The 17010-nt window shown below is 29.0% G+C and overlaps 2 protein-coding genes and 1 long non-coding RNA gene across 4 annotated transcripts; 1 reads left to right on the top strand and 2 right to left on the bottom strand.

The window, feature by feature from the left end:
• Window positions 1-863: 863 nt before the first annotated feature.
• Window positions 864-1550, bottom strand: LOC136078389 (uncharacterized). Its single transcript, XM_065794159.1, has one exon. The coding sequence runs from the start codon at window positions 1548-1550 to the stop codon at window positions 864-866; it is 687 nt and encodes a 228-aa protein (XP_065650231.1).
• Window positions 1551-2371: 821 nt separating this feature from the next.
• Window positions 2372-14246, top strand: LOC124808690 (uncharacterized). 2 transcript variants are annotated; one of them, XR_010637324.1, is made up of 2 exons: window positions 2372-2510; window positions 13601-13738. XR_010637324.1 is itself a non-coding variant. In XM_065792070.1 (2 exons), the coding sequence occupies exons 1-2, from the start codon at window positions 2699-2701 to the stop codon at window positions 13924-13926; spliced, it is 573 nt and encodes a 190-aa protein (XP_065648142.1). In that variant the 5' UTR covers window positions 2597-2698; the 3' UTR covers window positions 13927-14246. The 2 variants fall into 2 exon arrangements, 1 of the variants encoding a protein (XP_065648142.1); XM_065792070.1 differs by lacking the exon at window positions 2372-2510 and adding an exon at window positions 2597-2945 and having other exon boundaries at window positions 13601-14246.
• LOC136077866 (uncharacterized) lies at window positions 12412-14239 on the bottom strand. Its single transcript, XR_010637325.1, has 3 exons — window positions 14108-14239; window positions 13700-13940; window positions 12412-13510 (listed from the first exon to the last, which is right to left on the bottom strand). It is a non-coding gene; the product is annotated as an uncharacterized LOC136077866 (long non-coding RNA).
• Window positions 14247-17010: the final 2764 nt, after the last annotated feature.

Below are 17010 nucleotides of genomic sequence, written 5' to 3'. Positions count from 1 at the left end.
GTTGATGCACAACTAAGAGTTGTTTAGTTTTTTGTTGTTTTCTCAAAATCAGATTACTCGCGTTTTGCAAATGGGCACTTCATTTTGATCTAAATTTCGATACTATTTTAACAGCTGAAATGTTTTACGAATATTTGAAGAAACAACAACTTTGTTATTATACACACAAACAGCAGGTATGGAGATTGCAATTGCATTTGGGATGGTAAAAAATACAAAGAGATTTTGGTACTGTAAATCAAGCAGCAGTAAGTTTTGTATGCAGCAGTACGTTTTGTATTGACTGCAAACAAAGAACCAAAAAAGAGAGAAATTGAAGTTTAAAATGAAGTAATTTTATGTCAAACAAATAAAAGAAATGAAACGGATAATTTTAACGATATATTTTGTATAAATGTAAATATAATGTTATAATGAATAAAGTTATCAGTAACTAAAATGAACAACTTTTACTAAATGATTCTTTTAATAATGAAATAGTCTATTTAGATCCAAATAATTTCTCATAAATTTCAAGTATTAATCTACCTAGTCGCATTTTTAATCCTTTAAACAATTAATTAATTAAATATTTTAAAAGCTGAACTAATAGATTTCCAAAAAAAGTTGAATACTTTAGCATAAGATAGAAGTGATAAAGATAGAAGATGAAGAAGATGATGTAAAGCTTTATACAGTAAGATCACGAAAATCATGCAGAAAATTGTATTGTATGCTGCTACACAGTTTTTTCAAATTTGCATCTGGGTACACTAGCATATTTATTTTTAGCTTACAATTATTACTTTATCATTAACACAAGTATCTTGTGATCTTTTTCAAGGTTAATATATGTTTTAAATCAACTCAGAAATTCTATAAGTCTAAAACAGCAGCCGTAGCGCAGTGGTTAACGTGTTGGCCTCAGCTAGAGATCCGTGGTTCAACGCAACATCAGCTAGAGATCCGTGGTTCAACGCAACATCAGCTAGAGATCCGTGGTTCAACGCAACATCAGCTAGAGATCCGTGGTTCAACGCAACATCAGCTAGAGATCCGTGGTTCAACGCAACATCAGCTAGAGATCCGTGGTTCAACGCTACATCAGCTAGAGATCCGTGGTTCAACGCTACATCAGCTAGAGATCCGTGGTTCAACGCTACATCAGCTAGAGATCCGTGGTTCAACGCTACATCAACTAGAGATCCGTGGTTCAACGCTACATCAGCTAGAGATCCGTGGTTCAACGCTACATCAGCTAGAGATCCGTGGTTCAACGCAACATCAGCTAGAGATCCGTGGTTCAACGCAACATCAGCTAGAGATCCGTGGTTCAACGCTACATCAGCTAGAGATCCGTGGTTCAACGCTACATCAGCTAGAGATCCGTGGTTCAACGCAACATCAGCTAGAGATCCGTGGTTCAACGCTACATCAGCTAGAGATCCGTGGTTCAACGCTACATCAGCTAGAGATCCGTGGTTCAACGCTACATCAGCTAGAGATCCGTGGTTCAACGCTACATCAGGCACTTTCATGTTTAAAGAAAAGACACTCGTGTATCCGATCATTCATCTATATTGAATTTCAATTTGTAACCTTTGTATCATTGAACGAGTTGACTGATTCAGCACCTATGGCGTCTAAAGGTAGCATATTCTATATATTGGTGAAACGATTAGCGAAGAAATTGGATCTTTCTTTGCAGTTTTTTTACGCTTTGACGTTCAAGTTGAAGATAATGTTCACGCAAATTGTATTTGAAAAAATTGTTGGTGCGTAGACTTGAAGGTTCTCAAAAATGATTTAATCAATACCTTTTGAAAGTTTAAACTGCTAAATCTCGAAGCCTCGAACTTTCATATATAATATCTCTCTCGAACTCTAATGTAGTTGTAAAGGTATTGCTTATGTGGTAAACCAGGTTGATTGATGTTTTCTAGTATTTTTTTGAATATCTTAGTTTAATAAGCAAATTTATTATATAATTTATTTAAAGTAGAACTGACTATATTGATTTTTTTTTTTTTTTTTTATAAAGTACAAACTTGGTAAAACTAACGTAAGTTTCATCAACAAACGTCAGATGTTTTTTTATAAGAATCTAAATAATATACAAATATTATTTTAAAAAATCTAAATTTTATAATTCAAATTTTTTAAAGCTTAACTTAAGGAAATTTTAAAGTGTAAATCTTTAGTATTGTAATAACAGTTATAAATTAATATTGAGATATTTTTTAAATATTAAAATATTTAAAAAATCTCTTAATATTAATTTATAACTGGTTATCAGGTTGTCGCCAGCTACTATGAGATCGTAAACACTTGTACAAATAAAAAAGATACAAATCAATACAATATTTCTTTATATAGTCGTCTGCTAGACAAATAATTCATAACACTTTCTATTATTAATTTTTAGAGAAAAAAAAAACAGAGAAATTAACAGCACTTTTTATCTTTTACACTTTTTAAAAAATTTATTATAATGAAATGAATATAGTTTTGGTGCTTTTGAAACAAATACGGTGAGTTGTAACTACTAAATTGGTTAAATAATTCATGAAAGTATGATAACTTATTCTTTACAGACCGTTTAGTTAGACGTCAACGTCCATCTTCTACTTCATGAAATATAGTAAATATCTTATATTTATTTTTCCTACAGCAAAAGTTGGCTGTTAGTAAATTTTCTATAAACTAAATATTCAAAAAAATGTGTAATATTAAATATTTCGCTATAGTAGTCGCTGTAGAATTAACGGCTTTTTTCATGGGAGTTCTATTGATATGTCAAAATGTGTATAATATATTAGGGGGTGCACTTATGACGTTTGCTTCTATGTCTCTTCTAAGTAACTGCCTATTTTGCAAAGAACTTAGAACGAAAGCAATAAAAACGCAAATTCAAAATGACATTAATTTACAGTCTACAAGTATTGACTTAAATGGAGAGGCTGAAGGTAATAACTTTTTCAATATACTAAGATTTTTAATTTAATAATATTTTAACTAAAATAACATTTTTAATGTACTTTAACTAAAATAATTTTGATTAAAATAACATTTTTAATGTAATTAACGTTTATGAGTCTATATTTTTAAAAAATTATAAATAAATAGATATAAAAAAGCATTCTTTATCTATTTATTTATAAAGTTAAGAACTAATTTTTGACTGTTGATGCAAAATCAACTGTATTTGAAAAAATAACTGTTACGAGTTTACTGTTCTTAACGTAGTTGGTATTACTTAATCATCTAAACTATTAATTAAAAAAATTTCGAACATTCCTTCACTATTGATCCGATAACAAAAAACACCCAGGGTTTTATTATTGTTTAATAAGTAAACTTTTAAATATTTTAAATAATTTCTATAATAATCGTTTTTGCAGAAAAATAATGCTTTAACTTAAAACAGTTAACTTTTGAAGTAAATGAAATCAAATATTTATGCCGCTCTAAAACAGTATTGATATCAATGCGCTTAACATTACCGTTAAAGATTTATAGGCAGTGGGTGCTTCTTGTTTAAACTTATGCACACTGGTTTGATATAAATTAGTTTAATTAACAAAAGTTAATGATAGACAAGGCTTTTTAGAGACTTTTCACTACAAATTCCGTTTAAATTTGATTATATTTATATTTTGTTAACAAGAAAAAGAATTGCATCAAAAGAATGCAATTTTTGCAACTAAAAAATGCTCATCAAAACTACTCACAGCAAAAAAAATTTATTTAACAAATGCTTTTTGTAATTTTTGCTAAATAATTTTTTTTTTAAAGTTCACTTTGCGGGAAATAATACAATTATTGTTTGTAATGCTAATTTTATATTCAGAGTTACCATATAGTTCAGCCACTTCAAAAGCGTTACCAATTAGTTCAGCTAGAAAGTTCAGGGGCAACCAAGGCGCCTGTTTCTAGCAGTCTTTCATATACATTGAATTTTAATTATTTGACATTTTTACTATAAATACTTACTAGTTGAAATGAATTTTTAAATTGTTAAGGTTTTTTTTAACTATTTCTGATATTAAAATATCAAAATTATATTTTAAATATTTCTGATATTGCTATCAAAATGTTTCACAGAATGATGACGCCAAAACTAATTGATTAATTACATGAAACGCGTGAAAATTATTTTTATTATTATGAATAGGATAAGGTACAAATGAATAATAAATTACAGTATTAAAAAATCAGGAGATCAGTGACCTGTGTACTTATTTATTAGATGGTTAAACTTTTGATTTGATTATACTTTTTTCAAGACGTAAAAAAGTTTTTTCTTTAGAAGCTGAACCAATGATTACTAGACGTGTTTAACACTTATAAACCTTTACCCCTGCTGTGTCTTACAGGGTAAGACATGAGAAATTTCCTAAATTACTTTAGTGTCTTGTCATGCAAGACATGCTTTTTGATCAACTCTTTAGTATTGTTTCGCAAGACATTCTTGTGGACCATAATATTTTGGACAGTATTTTGAATGTAAATAACAGGATATTAAAAACAAGGATGATAAAATTAAAAATGGCTCGTCCTAGTAAGCGATTGAAATTTACAACTTCAGAAGTATTTTCTCACTTAGAAATCAGTAATGATAGTTTTGACTCAGATTTTTGATTTAGCTTTAAATGACAATGATTATATCCTGAGCGATGTTGGTAATTTATCTGAAGAAGAAAGTGATGATGGTGATGATAATTTAAATGAAATCGTAAATAACATTGAATCAACTGATAATGACACTAATGTAAACAAAGTAGTTGATCAATCAGCTGATCAAGCAGCTGTTCACAACTTTGTAAATACTTGGGTGACATCACAATACCAACTAAAACAGCTCCCATTTACAGTACAAAATACTGGAATTCAATTAGCTCCAAACAATATGCCAAATTCAGTTTGCGGATTTTTTGAACTATTTTTTACACCAGCAGTTACTGAAACTATTACAAAGGAAACTAATCGCTATAGAGCAGAAAAACTTTTTGGCAAAACATTGTCTACCCATTTTATTTGACAGCATTTGACAGATGTTACCACTTTTAAATTAAAGACATATCTTGGATAATTCTAAGAATGGCTTTACATGATTTTGGAGAGACACAAGATTTTTTTTTGTCAATTTTATTGATTATATGCCATTTTATAGAAGCATATTTACAAGAAACAGATTTCATCAAATGCATTGGATGCTCCATGTCCAGGCACCAAATAAAAATTCAACACAGGCTGGTGTTGTTACTAAGGGAAATAAAATAAATGATTGGGTCCTGCGTGTTAAAGATAAGTGTCTTGAGCTATTTGTTCCAATAAAAATATCGTAATAGACGAATGCACCATAGCTTTCAAAGGACGTTTAGCTCATCTAATGTACAATCCTCAAAAAACTCATAAATGGGGTTTAAGGGTGTATGGTTTAGCAGACAGTGAAACAGGATATTTGTGTACTTTTGAACCCTATTATGGCTCAGCTACCACTAACAGTCTTCTTAGATCAGATCTTCCTTTAAGTGCAAGAATAGTGTTACAATTAGTTGATGGCTTGTTACAAAATGTAACAGGTACTGGCTATCATGTTTTTACAGATAGATTCTACACAGGTCATGAGTTGACTAAAAAGTTATTAAAAAGGGGTATCCACACTACAGGAACCATTGAACCATTGAACCATTGAACCATTCAAGCCCACAGAAAAGGTTTACCAGTAGAGTTAGGTAAAAAAAAAAAACTTGTAAAAGGTCAAGTTATGTCCTGGAGTAAAGAAAATAAAATGACGGTCTTAGCATTGAAGGACAAAAGGGAAATCTATATGTTGAGCTCATATTTTAATCCTAAAACAGTTGTCATTGAGAGAAAAATAAAACATGGGGAGAATGAGGAAATTGAAAAACCCATAACTGTGGTTCAGTAGACTAAAAATATGGGTGCTGTTGATAGGTTTAACCACTACTCCATAAGCTATTCTTTCACTAGGAAGTCATTGAAATGTTGGAAAAAAACTTCTTTTTGGCTATTAGAAGTGGCTGTAATAAACAGTTAAATAAAGGAATCAAACCGTGTTTTTTTGTGAAACTTGCTCTCGTCAGCCAGGATTGTATCCAGGAGTTTGTTTTAGGAAGTATCATACCCTCACTTTATTAAATTGAAAAAAAAAATCAAGTTTCAACTTTTTTTCGTTTGTTTATTACTATTACTATTGAATAAAAAATTAATTTTATTATTATATGTTTTGTTATTTTGTCATAATGTGTGGTCAAATGTAACTACTCTATGTTGTAACAATTTTGCTAAAAAAATATTCAGAGTTGGCAAGTTGTCAACTACAAAAATAAATGAAGGGGATTAGGTTAAAACGTATAAATACGTTTTAATAACGTTTTAACACGTATTAATGCGTTTTTTAAACATGTTAAAATCGGCTTGTGCTTGTTGGAGAGAAAAATATAACTTTCTTTATGACACTAATACATCTCTCTGCTAAACTCTTTATTAATTGATTAACTTCTCATTGCGAATATATCTTATATAAAAAAATAAAGTTTTTTTGATATACTAATCCCAAGCGCATCGTAATCACTAATCCTAAGCGCGTCGTAATCACTAATCCTAAGCGCGTCGTAATCACTATTCCCAAGCACGACGCAATCATTAATCCCAAGCGCGTTGTAATCACTAATCCCAAGCGCGTTGTAATCACTTACACCAAGCGCGTCGTAATCACTATTCCAATATGGGTTCCATTCGCTTCCCAGCGGGTTTAAAGGCATGATTTACACATGCACATGAAGTCTGTTTTTTTTTTTGTATATTTGTTTTTTTTATGTATATATTTTGCCGTTTAAAAAATGCTACAATACCAAAATGTATAAATAAATAATTACATGGCCTGGGCAAAATGACAAAAATAGTCTTATCACTAAGCCCAGTTTACATCGTATTCTTACATTATAAAGCAGTAGTTTTATAAGATAAATATTTTATTGTACCGTTAAAAATTAGTTGAAATATATTTTTATTTAATTAACAAAAGCCAAAAAACAAAAAAACAAAAAAAATATGACAATTTAATAAAAGACAATAAAAACCTCAAGGTGTACAAAAAATAAAACAAAACACAATTATATATAAGAGCTGATTTGAAATAAAGTTATAAAAAAAACTATTCGTTGAAATAACTTTATTGATTATTAATCAATAATTATTAATAGGATTAAGAGTTATTTTTTACACTGTTTAAGTTAATAATAACAAGAACGGAAAGAAGCAAACCAGGTTAACTGTTAAAAAATACGGGTAAATATTTTATGAAATGTTATATTATTCAAAATACTGGCAATATTCATTAGAACCTGATCATTTATTTTTATCTGTCAAACTTTTAAACTTTTTATAAAAAATGGAACGATACACAAATTGCAGCGACTGTAAACTATGCAAATATTGCATGTTGCCGCTCTAATGTAAGTAAAGTAAAAAAATTGCTTAGAGACAAAAGCACGCTGTCAGAATTATTTTAGGTGCAGGTCGTTTTACACATTCTAAAGCACTATTTAAAAATCATCTAATACTTAATGTTTTTCAGTTGAACCTTTATCAAATTCTTATACACTGCGACCATTTTCTATAGACGCACGTGGATTATGTCTTAAAAACGTACTTAACTTTTTTTTATAGTGTATTTCATTAAATTATAAATAAAGTATCAAAAAATAACGAAAATTATCAAAAAGTAATATCAAATTTGAAAAGAGGTCAATCATAAATGAATTAAGTTCAAAAGATAGCTGACTATTTTCTATAGACGCAAATCACATTTTTTAACAAAACTATCCAAAAAAATGTTTTTATCACATTTTTAGTACTCGATTGGATCTCTTTTTTGCTCAATTACTTGATAAATTCGTTTTGGCGTACTTTCCACCAAGTTTTCTAGCACTTTTGGCTCCATATCCTCCCAGCATTCTGATACCGCTACTTTTAGCTCTGCCACAGAGTTATATTGCTTCTGGTCAGCATAGATACGTCTTACAATGGTTCCCGAAATGTTTTCAACAGGATTCAAATTTGGACTGCAAGCAGGCCACCACATTCGCTCAATTTTTTTAGCTTCAAACCAAGCTTTAGTCTCGTTACTAGTGTGAATGCTGGCGTTGTCTTGTTGAAAAACAAACTTTTTGCGTCGATATTTGTTTTTAAATGGAATCAAACATAACTTTAGCACATCAATGTATTCAGAACTTTTCATTTTGCAAGATATAAATGCTAAATTTAACTTTCCTGTTGCACAAAAACCAAGCCAAACCATCAAAGATCCACCACCGAAATTCCTTTTCGAAAAATATTTGGGTTCTTTCCTCAAATCACGCCAGTAGCCACTAAAACCATCAGGCCCATCAAGATTAAACTTTTTCTCGTCCAAAAAAATCACCTGGTATTGAAAACAAAAATATTCAGCTATTTAGACATCTTAAGTACTCATGAGAATTTAATCTAAAATTTCTTACTTGTTCCCAAACGCGTGTCATGTTTTCACGGGCGAATTCCATCCGTTTCTATTTGTGAACGAGCTTTAAATTTGGTGCTTTATTCATTTTTGATCGTACTATGTGTGGGATGTCTTTTAGAACTTTTCTAATCGTCTCCTTGCAAACATTTAAACCCCAATCTGACTTTATTGTTTTCAAACTTCTTGATGAATTTGATGCGAATCGAACAATTCTGCGTTTTTCAAGGTCTGAAACCCTAGATTTCTTTGGTTTCCTCTTGATTGTTGCACAATCTGTTGGATTTTTCAAGAAATTACGGATAACGTGATCTGATCTCTTCAATCTTCTAGCAATTTCTCGATTTGAAACTTTCTCTCGATGATAAGCCAATATTTGACCTTTTTCAATATCGGTAAGGACCTTTCCCTTCGATATTTGGTTAAGTTCAACTTAATTTCGACTCACAAGATAAAAAATACTACAGAATATAAGAAATTTGCGACAAAACTCGTAAAAACTTTAGTGCGTCTATAGAAAATTGCCACGTGAATATTAAAAATTTAATTATTTTAATACAATCAAGACAATTAATAATCAGATGCATAATGGATCATTGTTTTCTTACATACACTTATTCAAAAGTACCGTTAGAACAATTTTATTACCACTGCAACACTGTAAATTCGCCAAATTCTACGTGCGTCTATAGAAAATGGTCGCAGTGTATTTATGTAAAATTTCATAATAAAGTAAATCCTATGATATTTAATACACTTTTCAATAAAATTAAGCACGAGTACCCTACTAGATTTTCAAATTACAATTATGAACAACCTAAAATGCAGTATTTGGTTACTAAATTTTCTAATACTATCAGAGGTCCTAAATTATGGAACACTTTATTAAATAACCAGCTGAAAAATTGTTCTTCACTTTCTCTATTCAAACAGAAGCTAAAACAAAAACTTCTTAACGATGTTAATGAATTAAATTCTTTTTGAGATTCTTTTTTTCATCTTCTTTTTTTTTTATTTTTTTTTTATTTTTGTTATTTATTTTTAATTTCCTTTTTTTTTTCCTTTTTTAACAACAATCTTATTAAATGGTCTTTAATTTAAATTTTCCTTAAATTCTCTTATTAACTTATTTTTAATTTTTAGGTGCAATTACTATTTTTTTTTTTTTTAATCTTTTTTTATCTTTTTTTTACGATTTTCTTTTGATTATAAATTAGTTACTGATCTTAACATACTCGTAAAATTTGTATTTGTTTTTTATATGGTAGAAAGTAATTTTATGTTTACATTTTAATGATTGTACAGGCTTGCTGATGAAAGCACGTTGAGGCGTAGTGATAAGGCAAATGTTGTCTTCTTTTAGCCCCAGTCATCTAAACTTTATTTATATAAAACGAATTGTATTCTTTTTTTAATGACGAAATAAAATGAAATAAAAATATTAGAAATAACAGATTGCTGAGGGTTGAACCTTGTGAAACTCAACACTACTCAACACGGAACTCAGGAAGTAGGATTTTTAAAAACATAAAATGTCCACTGAAGGGTGGCTATTTCTTATTCTTATTTTGGATGCAATATTGTCTGCAAATAAGTATACTATTTTATTTGTTTCCTCAAAAAATTTAGCTTTAAGCAGTCGTAGCGCAGTGGTTAGCACGCCTCAAAAGCGTCCGTGATCCGATGATCCGTGACTCAAAGCTACCTTTGGGCAGATTTTATAACATATGTAAAGAAGGAGTCTTTTAGAGTCTTTAGGTTTGTGTGGTTGTTGCAGGCTTTTAAAGAAAATTATTGATTGATTTTTTTATGACCTCTTAAAAAAAAGAAATACTCTGATATAAATATTCTAGACAATAAATTTTCTGACAATTTAAAAACTTTGGTCTTTGAAGCTAAAAGGAGCACGCTTTATAAAAGTTAAAAATATTTAGTTTATTCGACAGGAATTCAAATATACCTTTACGAGTTAATAAACTCGCAACTTGTCGCCCAAAACCATTAATTACGGCTTCAACTGCTAGACAGTTATGTCAGTTTCTAGATTCAAGTTGAAAACTTTTATTCTTTCTGATAATAATTCTAATGTTCGATGAGCATCACAGGAATCAGCTGCTATAACTAATACCAAATTAAAATCTACTGCTACGTGGTGTACATTATTGTTTAAAAACCTAAGATCTCTTTTATTGCTGCACTCATCTAAAGTTATAAATTCATTTATATTAACTTTTATTGAATCTTCTGTAATAGTTTCAAGTCTGGCTTTGTCATAAAACTCATGAATGAGATCCATCATTTATGAGTTGGTTTTTGTCAATAAATATCCTCGTTGCGGAAGAAACTCTGGAAGTGGAAGAATGAGTTATTTTGGAAGAATGAGTTATTCGTAATACTAAAAATAGAAAACCCATCAATTGTTGCAAGTTTTAATTTTTATTTCTAAATTTCTTTTAAACTTCTTATAAAATGTTATGAAAATCAGAAATGGTCGACGAAGCAGAAACGTGCGAACCTTCCACTGCTTCAAAAGAAGAATAGAATTTTTTCAAGTTTATAAAAGTTAAGTTCTTGAGATACAAATCGGCTTTTCACACAAACTGTCACACAACATACACGAACTCTCATCTTTTAGATGAATCATATCCGTTGTGGGACTAAATTCACTTTAACAACAGCCGAACTGGACCAAAATAACAAATGTATTTTAAATCTGCCTTATATAACTCCTTTTCACTTTCATAAAATTTAAAAAATTTATTTGTCCTTTTGAAAAAGAAGAAATTTTAGACATTTTTTCTTTGCCGATTGTTTCTGATTATTTTTTAATAACTATCTTATGAACTGGTTTCAAGCGATTATGTAGATTATCGATTATCGAGTCTTTCTGCAGCTCAACATTTTAATGCGTTTGCATACTGTCTTGTCTGTTTCTGACTTTTTGATATTATTTAAAATTTCCGACTTGTTTTTATCTAAAAAAATTGATAACATAACCTCGTTTGATAATATAACCTCGTTTTTACGATTACATAATTTTATTATCCTTTTGGAGCTCATGAAAAACTATTATTTGTATTGCTTAAAACTTTTCGTTTTAATCTCGAATGATCTATTTAGTGAAGTGTAACGGGTTTTAAAACATTTATTTAGATTTCTTTTGTGCAAAATCTCCATGGTAACTATAGTGTTGTAATGATTGAGCAACTAATAATATTTTTTCATAGTTTTTAAACGTAAGCAGTTAAAATATAACGCTTAAAGTTCAAAGAAAATTAATATGTTAAAGTGTGTTATTTATGTGTTAATTATTCTACTATTGATTGTATCATGCATTCTACCATAAAAAGGTTTAAAATTGGTAGATTTTGAGTAAAAATATTTAGGCTTCTCTACTTTAAAATAAATGCAACAATTGTTTTATTAATTTTTATTAAACTTAAAAAAGGTGCATTTGTATTTAACTCTATAGTTGAAAGGCATATCATAGTGCTTCTATGAATCTGGAACTTAAAATGACCTTCAAGCTTGAATTGTTAAACGCTTTCAAAAAATTTTATCTATTTTTATTGCGGTTTTCATTTTTTGAATTTGGGAACCATTGAAGCAATATAAGTAAACAGTGACTTCACGGTCTTTTTAAGACTGAAATATTTTATACGTGTTTTAATCCTAGTTAATATTAATACTTGTTTTCTAGAAACATCAGAACTTTCTGTATGAAACAACATAAGATACACTTAAACAACTTTCCAATGCAAATTGGGCAAGCTGGAAGCATAGAGCTGAGCTTTTAACAACGTAAAAACCTAGACATATTATTTGCAAGAGAGTTGATCAATGTCATAAGAAAAATACTTTTTAATATAAGAAGTATTACAATTTTTTAATGTTTAAATGTAGCATATTAATCTTTTATGAAAAGTCAACTAGATAAATAAAACTGAACTTAAAATAATAAAGGTTCAATTTAAAGAAATAAATTGGCTGTTCAGTTATTGGGGCTGCTGCTAACGGTCCAATAAAAAACTGACGAGCGATATAGAGAGATAAAGGGCTTGGTAATAACTATACTCTTTAAAATTGAAGCAATCTTTATTATACACTTACAAACAAATTAGATGAGCAATTTTATGACTTTATTAAGGAGATATCACTTTTGAGTTACTCTAATCCGATTATCAATCGAAAATAAAGATTGCATAAGTAGTTTTTGTGAAATCTAAAATAACGACAGTAACGGCAGTAACAACAGTAGCAACAGTAACGACAGTAACAACAGTAAAAATAGTAATGACCGTAACAACAGTAACAACAGTAAAAGCAGTAACAGCAGTAACGACAGTAGCAACAGTAACAACAATAACAACGGTAAGACAGTAACAGCAGTAGCGACAGTAACAACAGTAACAACAGTAACAACAGTAACGACACTAACAACAGTAACGATAGTAATGACAGTAACGATAGTAATGACAGTAACAACAGTAACAACGGTAATGACAGTAATGACAGTAATGACAGTAACAACAGTAATGACAATAATGACAGTAATGACAGTAACAACAGTAATAACAGTAATGACGGTAACAACAGAAAAGACAGAAATGACATAAATATTAATAAAAGCTGTAATAGAGTATTATCTGTGATCTATCTAAGATTCACTTTTATTTTAATTGAATTCGGGCATGCTAAGAGTATTTTTTGTTGTTTTGAACTTTTGATCTACTGTTTTGCTACGATGAAATCTTTGAGAAAACAGTTTTCTAATAATTAGAAGGAAACCAAAATTCTTCCCTAATGCTTGTCTTTAGTGATATGCCATTTGTAATATATGTTAACCTCTAACTCTTGTTGCTTGATTACCCTTCTCCATTTTCTTTTCTCCAACTACACTAATCACTAATCTGCAGCTGTTTAGTTATTCAACATTTTAAATTATTACGATGCTCTTCAGTTATGGTAAAAAATAGATTTCAATTGCCAAGAAGGTTGAAGTTTCTGCAATAAATTATATATATTGTTAGCAAATTATAAAAAAAATTATTTTATTTATAAAAGCATTTATTTATTTAATTATTTTTTCTTTAGTTGATACATCTCCAACTGTTGGTGAACTTACACAAGATCATTATACACAAAACTTTATATATAGTTACATATCAAGAGTCTGTTATCAGCCATATTTACCTTCTTGTCCGCCACCTTACGAAAGTATCCTTTTGACAGCTGATGAACCTATTCAAGGATCAACTATTGAATCTGAAGTACGGTGTTTGCGTATTCCACCACGATACGAAGAAGAAGCACAAAGTACTAACTCCAATTCGTTGCCCTTATATGAAGATACATTGCCATCATATGAAGAAACAATGAGAATAACTCCGCTAAACACTTCGATTGCAATTCTCTGTTGAAAAAGAGCTGAATCCTGTTTGTTAATAAAATATGTTTATAAATATTTACATTAATTCTAAATATATTATTATCTATATATTTGATACAGCAAACAAAAAAAGTATGAAATATAATATTGATTTTATATTAACTATTTAAGAATAATGATGAATCTTATCTATTTATCAATCTATATCATACCTATATACTTCTCAATACATATTACATAGCTACACGCAATACATCTGTATTGATTGACATATATATAGATTGGAATAAATCTAGCCATTCACATTAAATATCTATCTTTAATTTTGTCGCATTATGCGCCTAATACATGAATATTATCTAATGCATACATTAGATAAAAAAAACTGATCATTGCAAAGATTATGATTTTTTCAAAATATTTTACATAATCTTAAAAAATTAAATTAAGACTTTTTTTTAATTATTCTTTTTTTTTTTTTTTTTTTTTTTGTTCTGTTTAAAAAATCTGTTATAATTTTTTCTACTTAAATATAATATAATATTATAATAACTGAGTTTTTTTCATAGCATTTCTTCTGAATTTTTATAAAATTTTGAAATAGATATTTATTGTATTAAATATAATTATTAATTCATAATGATATACTAGTTTTTAGTTATTTTACTGAAACCTTTAATGACTAATTTAATCAGAATTTTAACTGGTTTAATTTTAAAAACACTCATACAGAAATTTTTTAAACTTTTCAAATATTTGAGAAATTTACTAGAGCTTTTTTATTGAAATATATTGCTGCAAAAACTAATGAGAAATGAGATTATTTTGTAATTGTTTTTGAATACAGTTTTAAAGAAATGTCTAATGTTATTTTTTATTATTTAACTTTATAAGTATATGATAATTGTCATAAATAATATTTATTTTAATAATATTTGAACCCTAGATAATGTTTTTTTTTAGCTATATTAGCATAACCAAAACAAAATAAATATTATTTAAGGTTAATTCATTTAGGGCTAAAGCAATGTTTATAGTTATTTCTAAAAAGGCTTTTCTTTTTATAAATTATTTACTAAATCTAAAAGAACAACTTATATGCTTTGTTACAATATTTTAGAAAAAGCTTGTCATACTAATATTTTACACAAACAGAGTGCTCCTGAATAAAAAACTTTTCAAAAACAAGAATACTTAATATTTATTATCATATAAAATATTTTAAACTACTCCATAATAATATATAATTAATCCTACAACTATGTACTTTTTGTTTTATAATTATTTAGTAATTATAAGTAAAAATTCGTATTTATAAGTAAATATTCATATATCATTATAAAGATCATTATATCGATTCGTATATCATTATATAAATCAACATCAGTAAAGATTTTCTTTATCATGATTATACGAAAATCAATGTCTTCATTTTTAGTGATTCTGACAAGAAGATTTTCGTTATCTCTATAAACGAGAAAAATTTCACAATAATAGTTGAAATAAAAGTACACAACAATAGTCGGAAAAAAAAAGTTTTTAAAAAGTAGTATATACCTAGCAAACATTCTATAAGGGAATTTCAGTGGACCTATATAGATGATTTAAGTAACCCACTATAGTTTTCTCATCAGTAACTTAGTGGGCAATTAAAAACTGCCGTTAAAAGTGGCTAACTGATGGCTAGCCATTATTAAAATGTCGCAAAGGTTTTTTTGTTTTTTTTTGTTCAACATCAGCACTTCTAACAAGGCTTCAAGAAACCACAGTTAGAGTTAGAAGTTACTGGTAGATGATAATGGTTGGAGGTTAGCTGCAAGAGTAGGTCCAACTGTTTAGAATGCGTTTTTGCACTTTGTCTAAAAGAGAAAGAGTAATCGGAAGAAAACCGACTTTCCATATGAAACAACATTCCAATACTACGATAGCTATAACCAGTAAATGATGCTCTTATGGCTATAATGAACAAAATAACAATTATATGGCAGCTATTTGAACAACATTGTTATTAAATATTTTGTTATTGAAAGAAATTTTTGTATAAATAGAGTTTTGTTGTTTTTGAAAATATATAAAAATATAAATGTATTTGTAAGATCTTAAAAGTATAAGTTTTAATACATAGTCATTTGTGATTGCCCTTGGATCAAAGAGCATCATTCGATGATCTGTCCCAGATATGGAAACAATACTCCAAACAAGGAAGGAGTTGAGATTTATAGAGATAATGAATAGAATCCTGAGTAAGAAAGTGGCAGGCACTATAAAGATATGCAACCTTAGCAGATGCTAGTTTTGTATTCAATTTGGTATATGATTTCAGAGAAAGATTGGAAGTAGGAGTTAATCCTAGAAAATGAAGGGTATATGACCTATCAAGCCCATTACTTTTCATAAATATAGGAATGTCAAGATTATTGCGATAACAATTTGTTAAAAAAATTGAGTTTCATCTAAATTAAAGTTCACCAAAAGCCCTATACTGAAGCAAAATTGATATCTTTTTTGAGCTAAAACGTCCCCCTCCCTCCAAACAATTAGGGAGTGCTGGCTTCTTATCAAGACAAGAACAAATGGTAGTATCATCAGCGAATAATGCTGTGAAATGTAGATGTTAGAATTTCTGGGAATTGCTAGGAAATTAAAAAGCGTATTGGGTCAAGAATAGAACCTTTAAGTAACTTCTGAAGTTAAAGGATATAAAGAAGAATGCTGTCCATTGAGGAAAACTTTTAAACTACGATTGGTAGAGAAAAATTCAATAATCTTAAAGATATTACCTTACACATCGTAAGAAGAAAGGTTTTGGAGAATAACCTTTCTTCCTTAACTACTTCACATCTATCTAATGCACATATAAAACCTATCGGTTATTTTTGTTAATAAATCAGCAGTAGAACGAGAAGGTCAAAATCGAATTTGATGCTCCGAAAGTAAGTTATTAGATTCAAGATGAGAGATCAAACGTTTGTTACTTAAAGACTCAAAAACCTTGCTTATGATAGTAAGAAGACTAATGGGACTGTAGTTAAACAAGTAAGATAGCTCTCCAGAATTTTCGAAGATAGAGATAACAGATGCGGCTTACCAGGATGCTGTAAAACAAGACTCCGAT

Source organism: Hydra vulgaris, chromosome 03 (assembly GCF_038396675.1).
Source record: "Hydra vulgaris chromosome 03, alternate assembly HydraT2T_AEP".
In the NCBI taxonomy this organism is placed as follows: domain Eukaryota; kingdom Metazoa; phylum Cnidaria; class Hydrozoa; order Anthoathecata; family Hydridae; genus Hydra; species Hydra vulgaris.
This window is presented reverse-complemented; position numbering and strand designations above follow the sequence as displayed.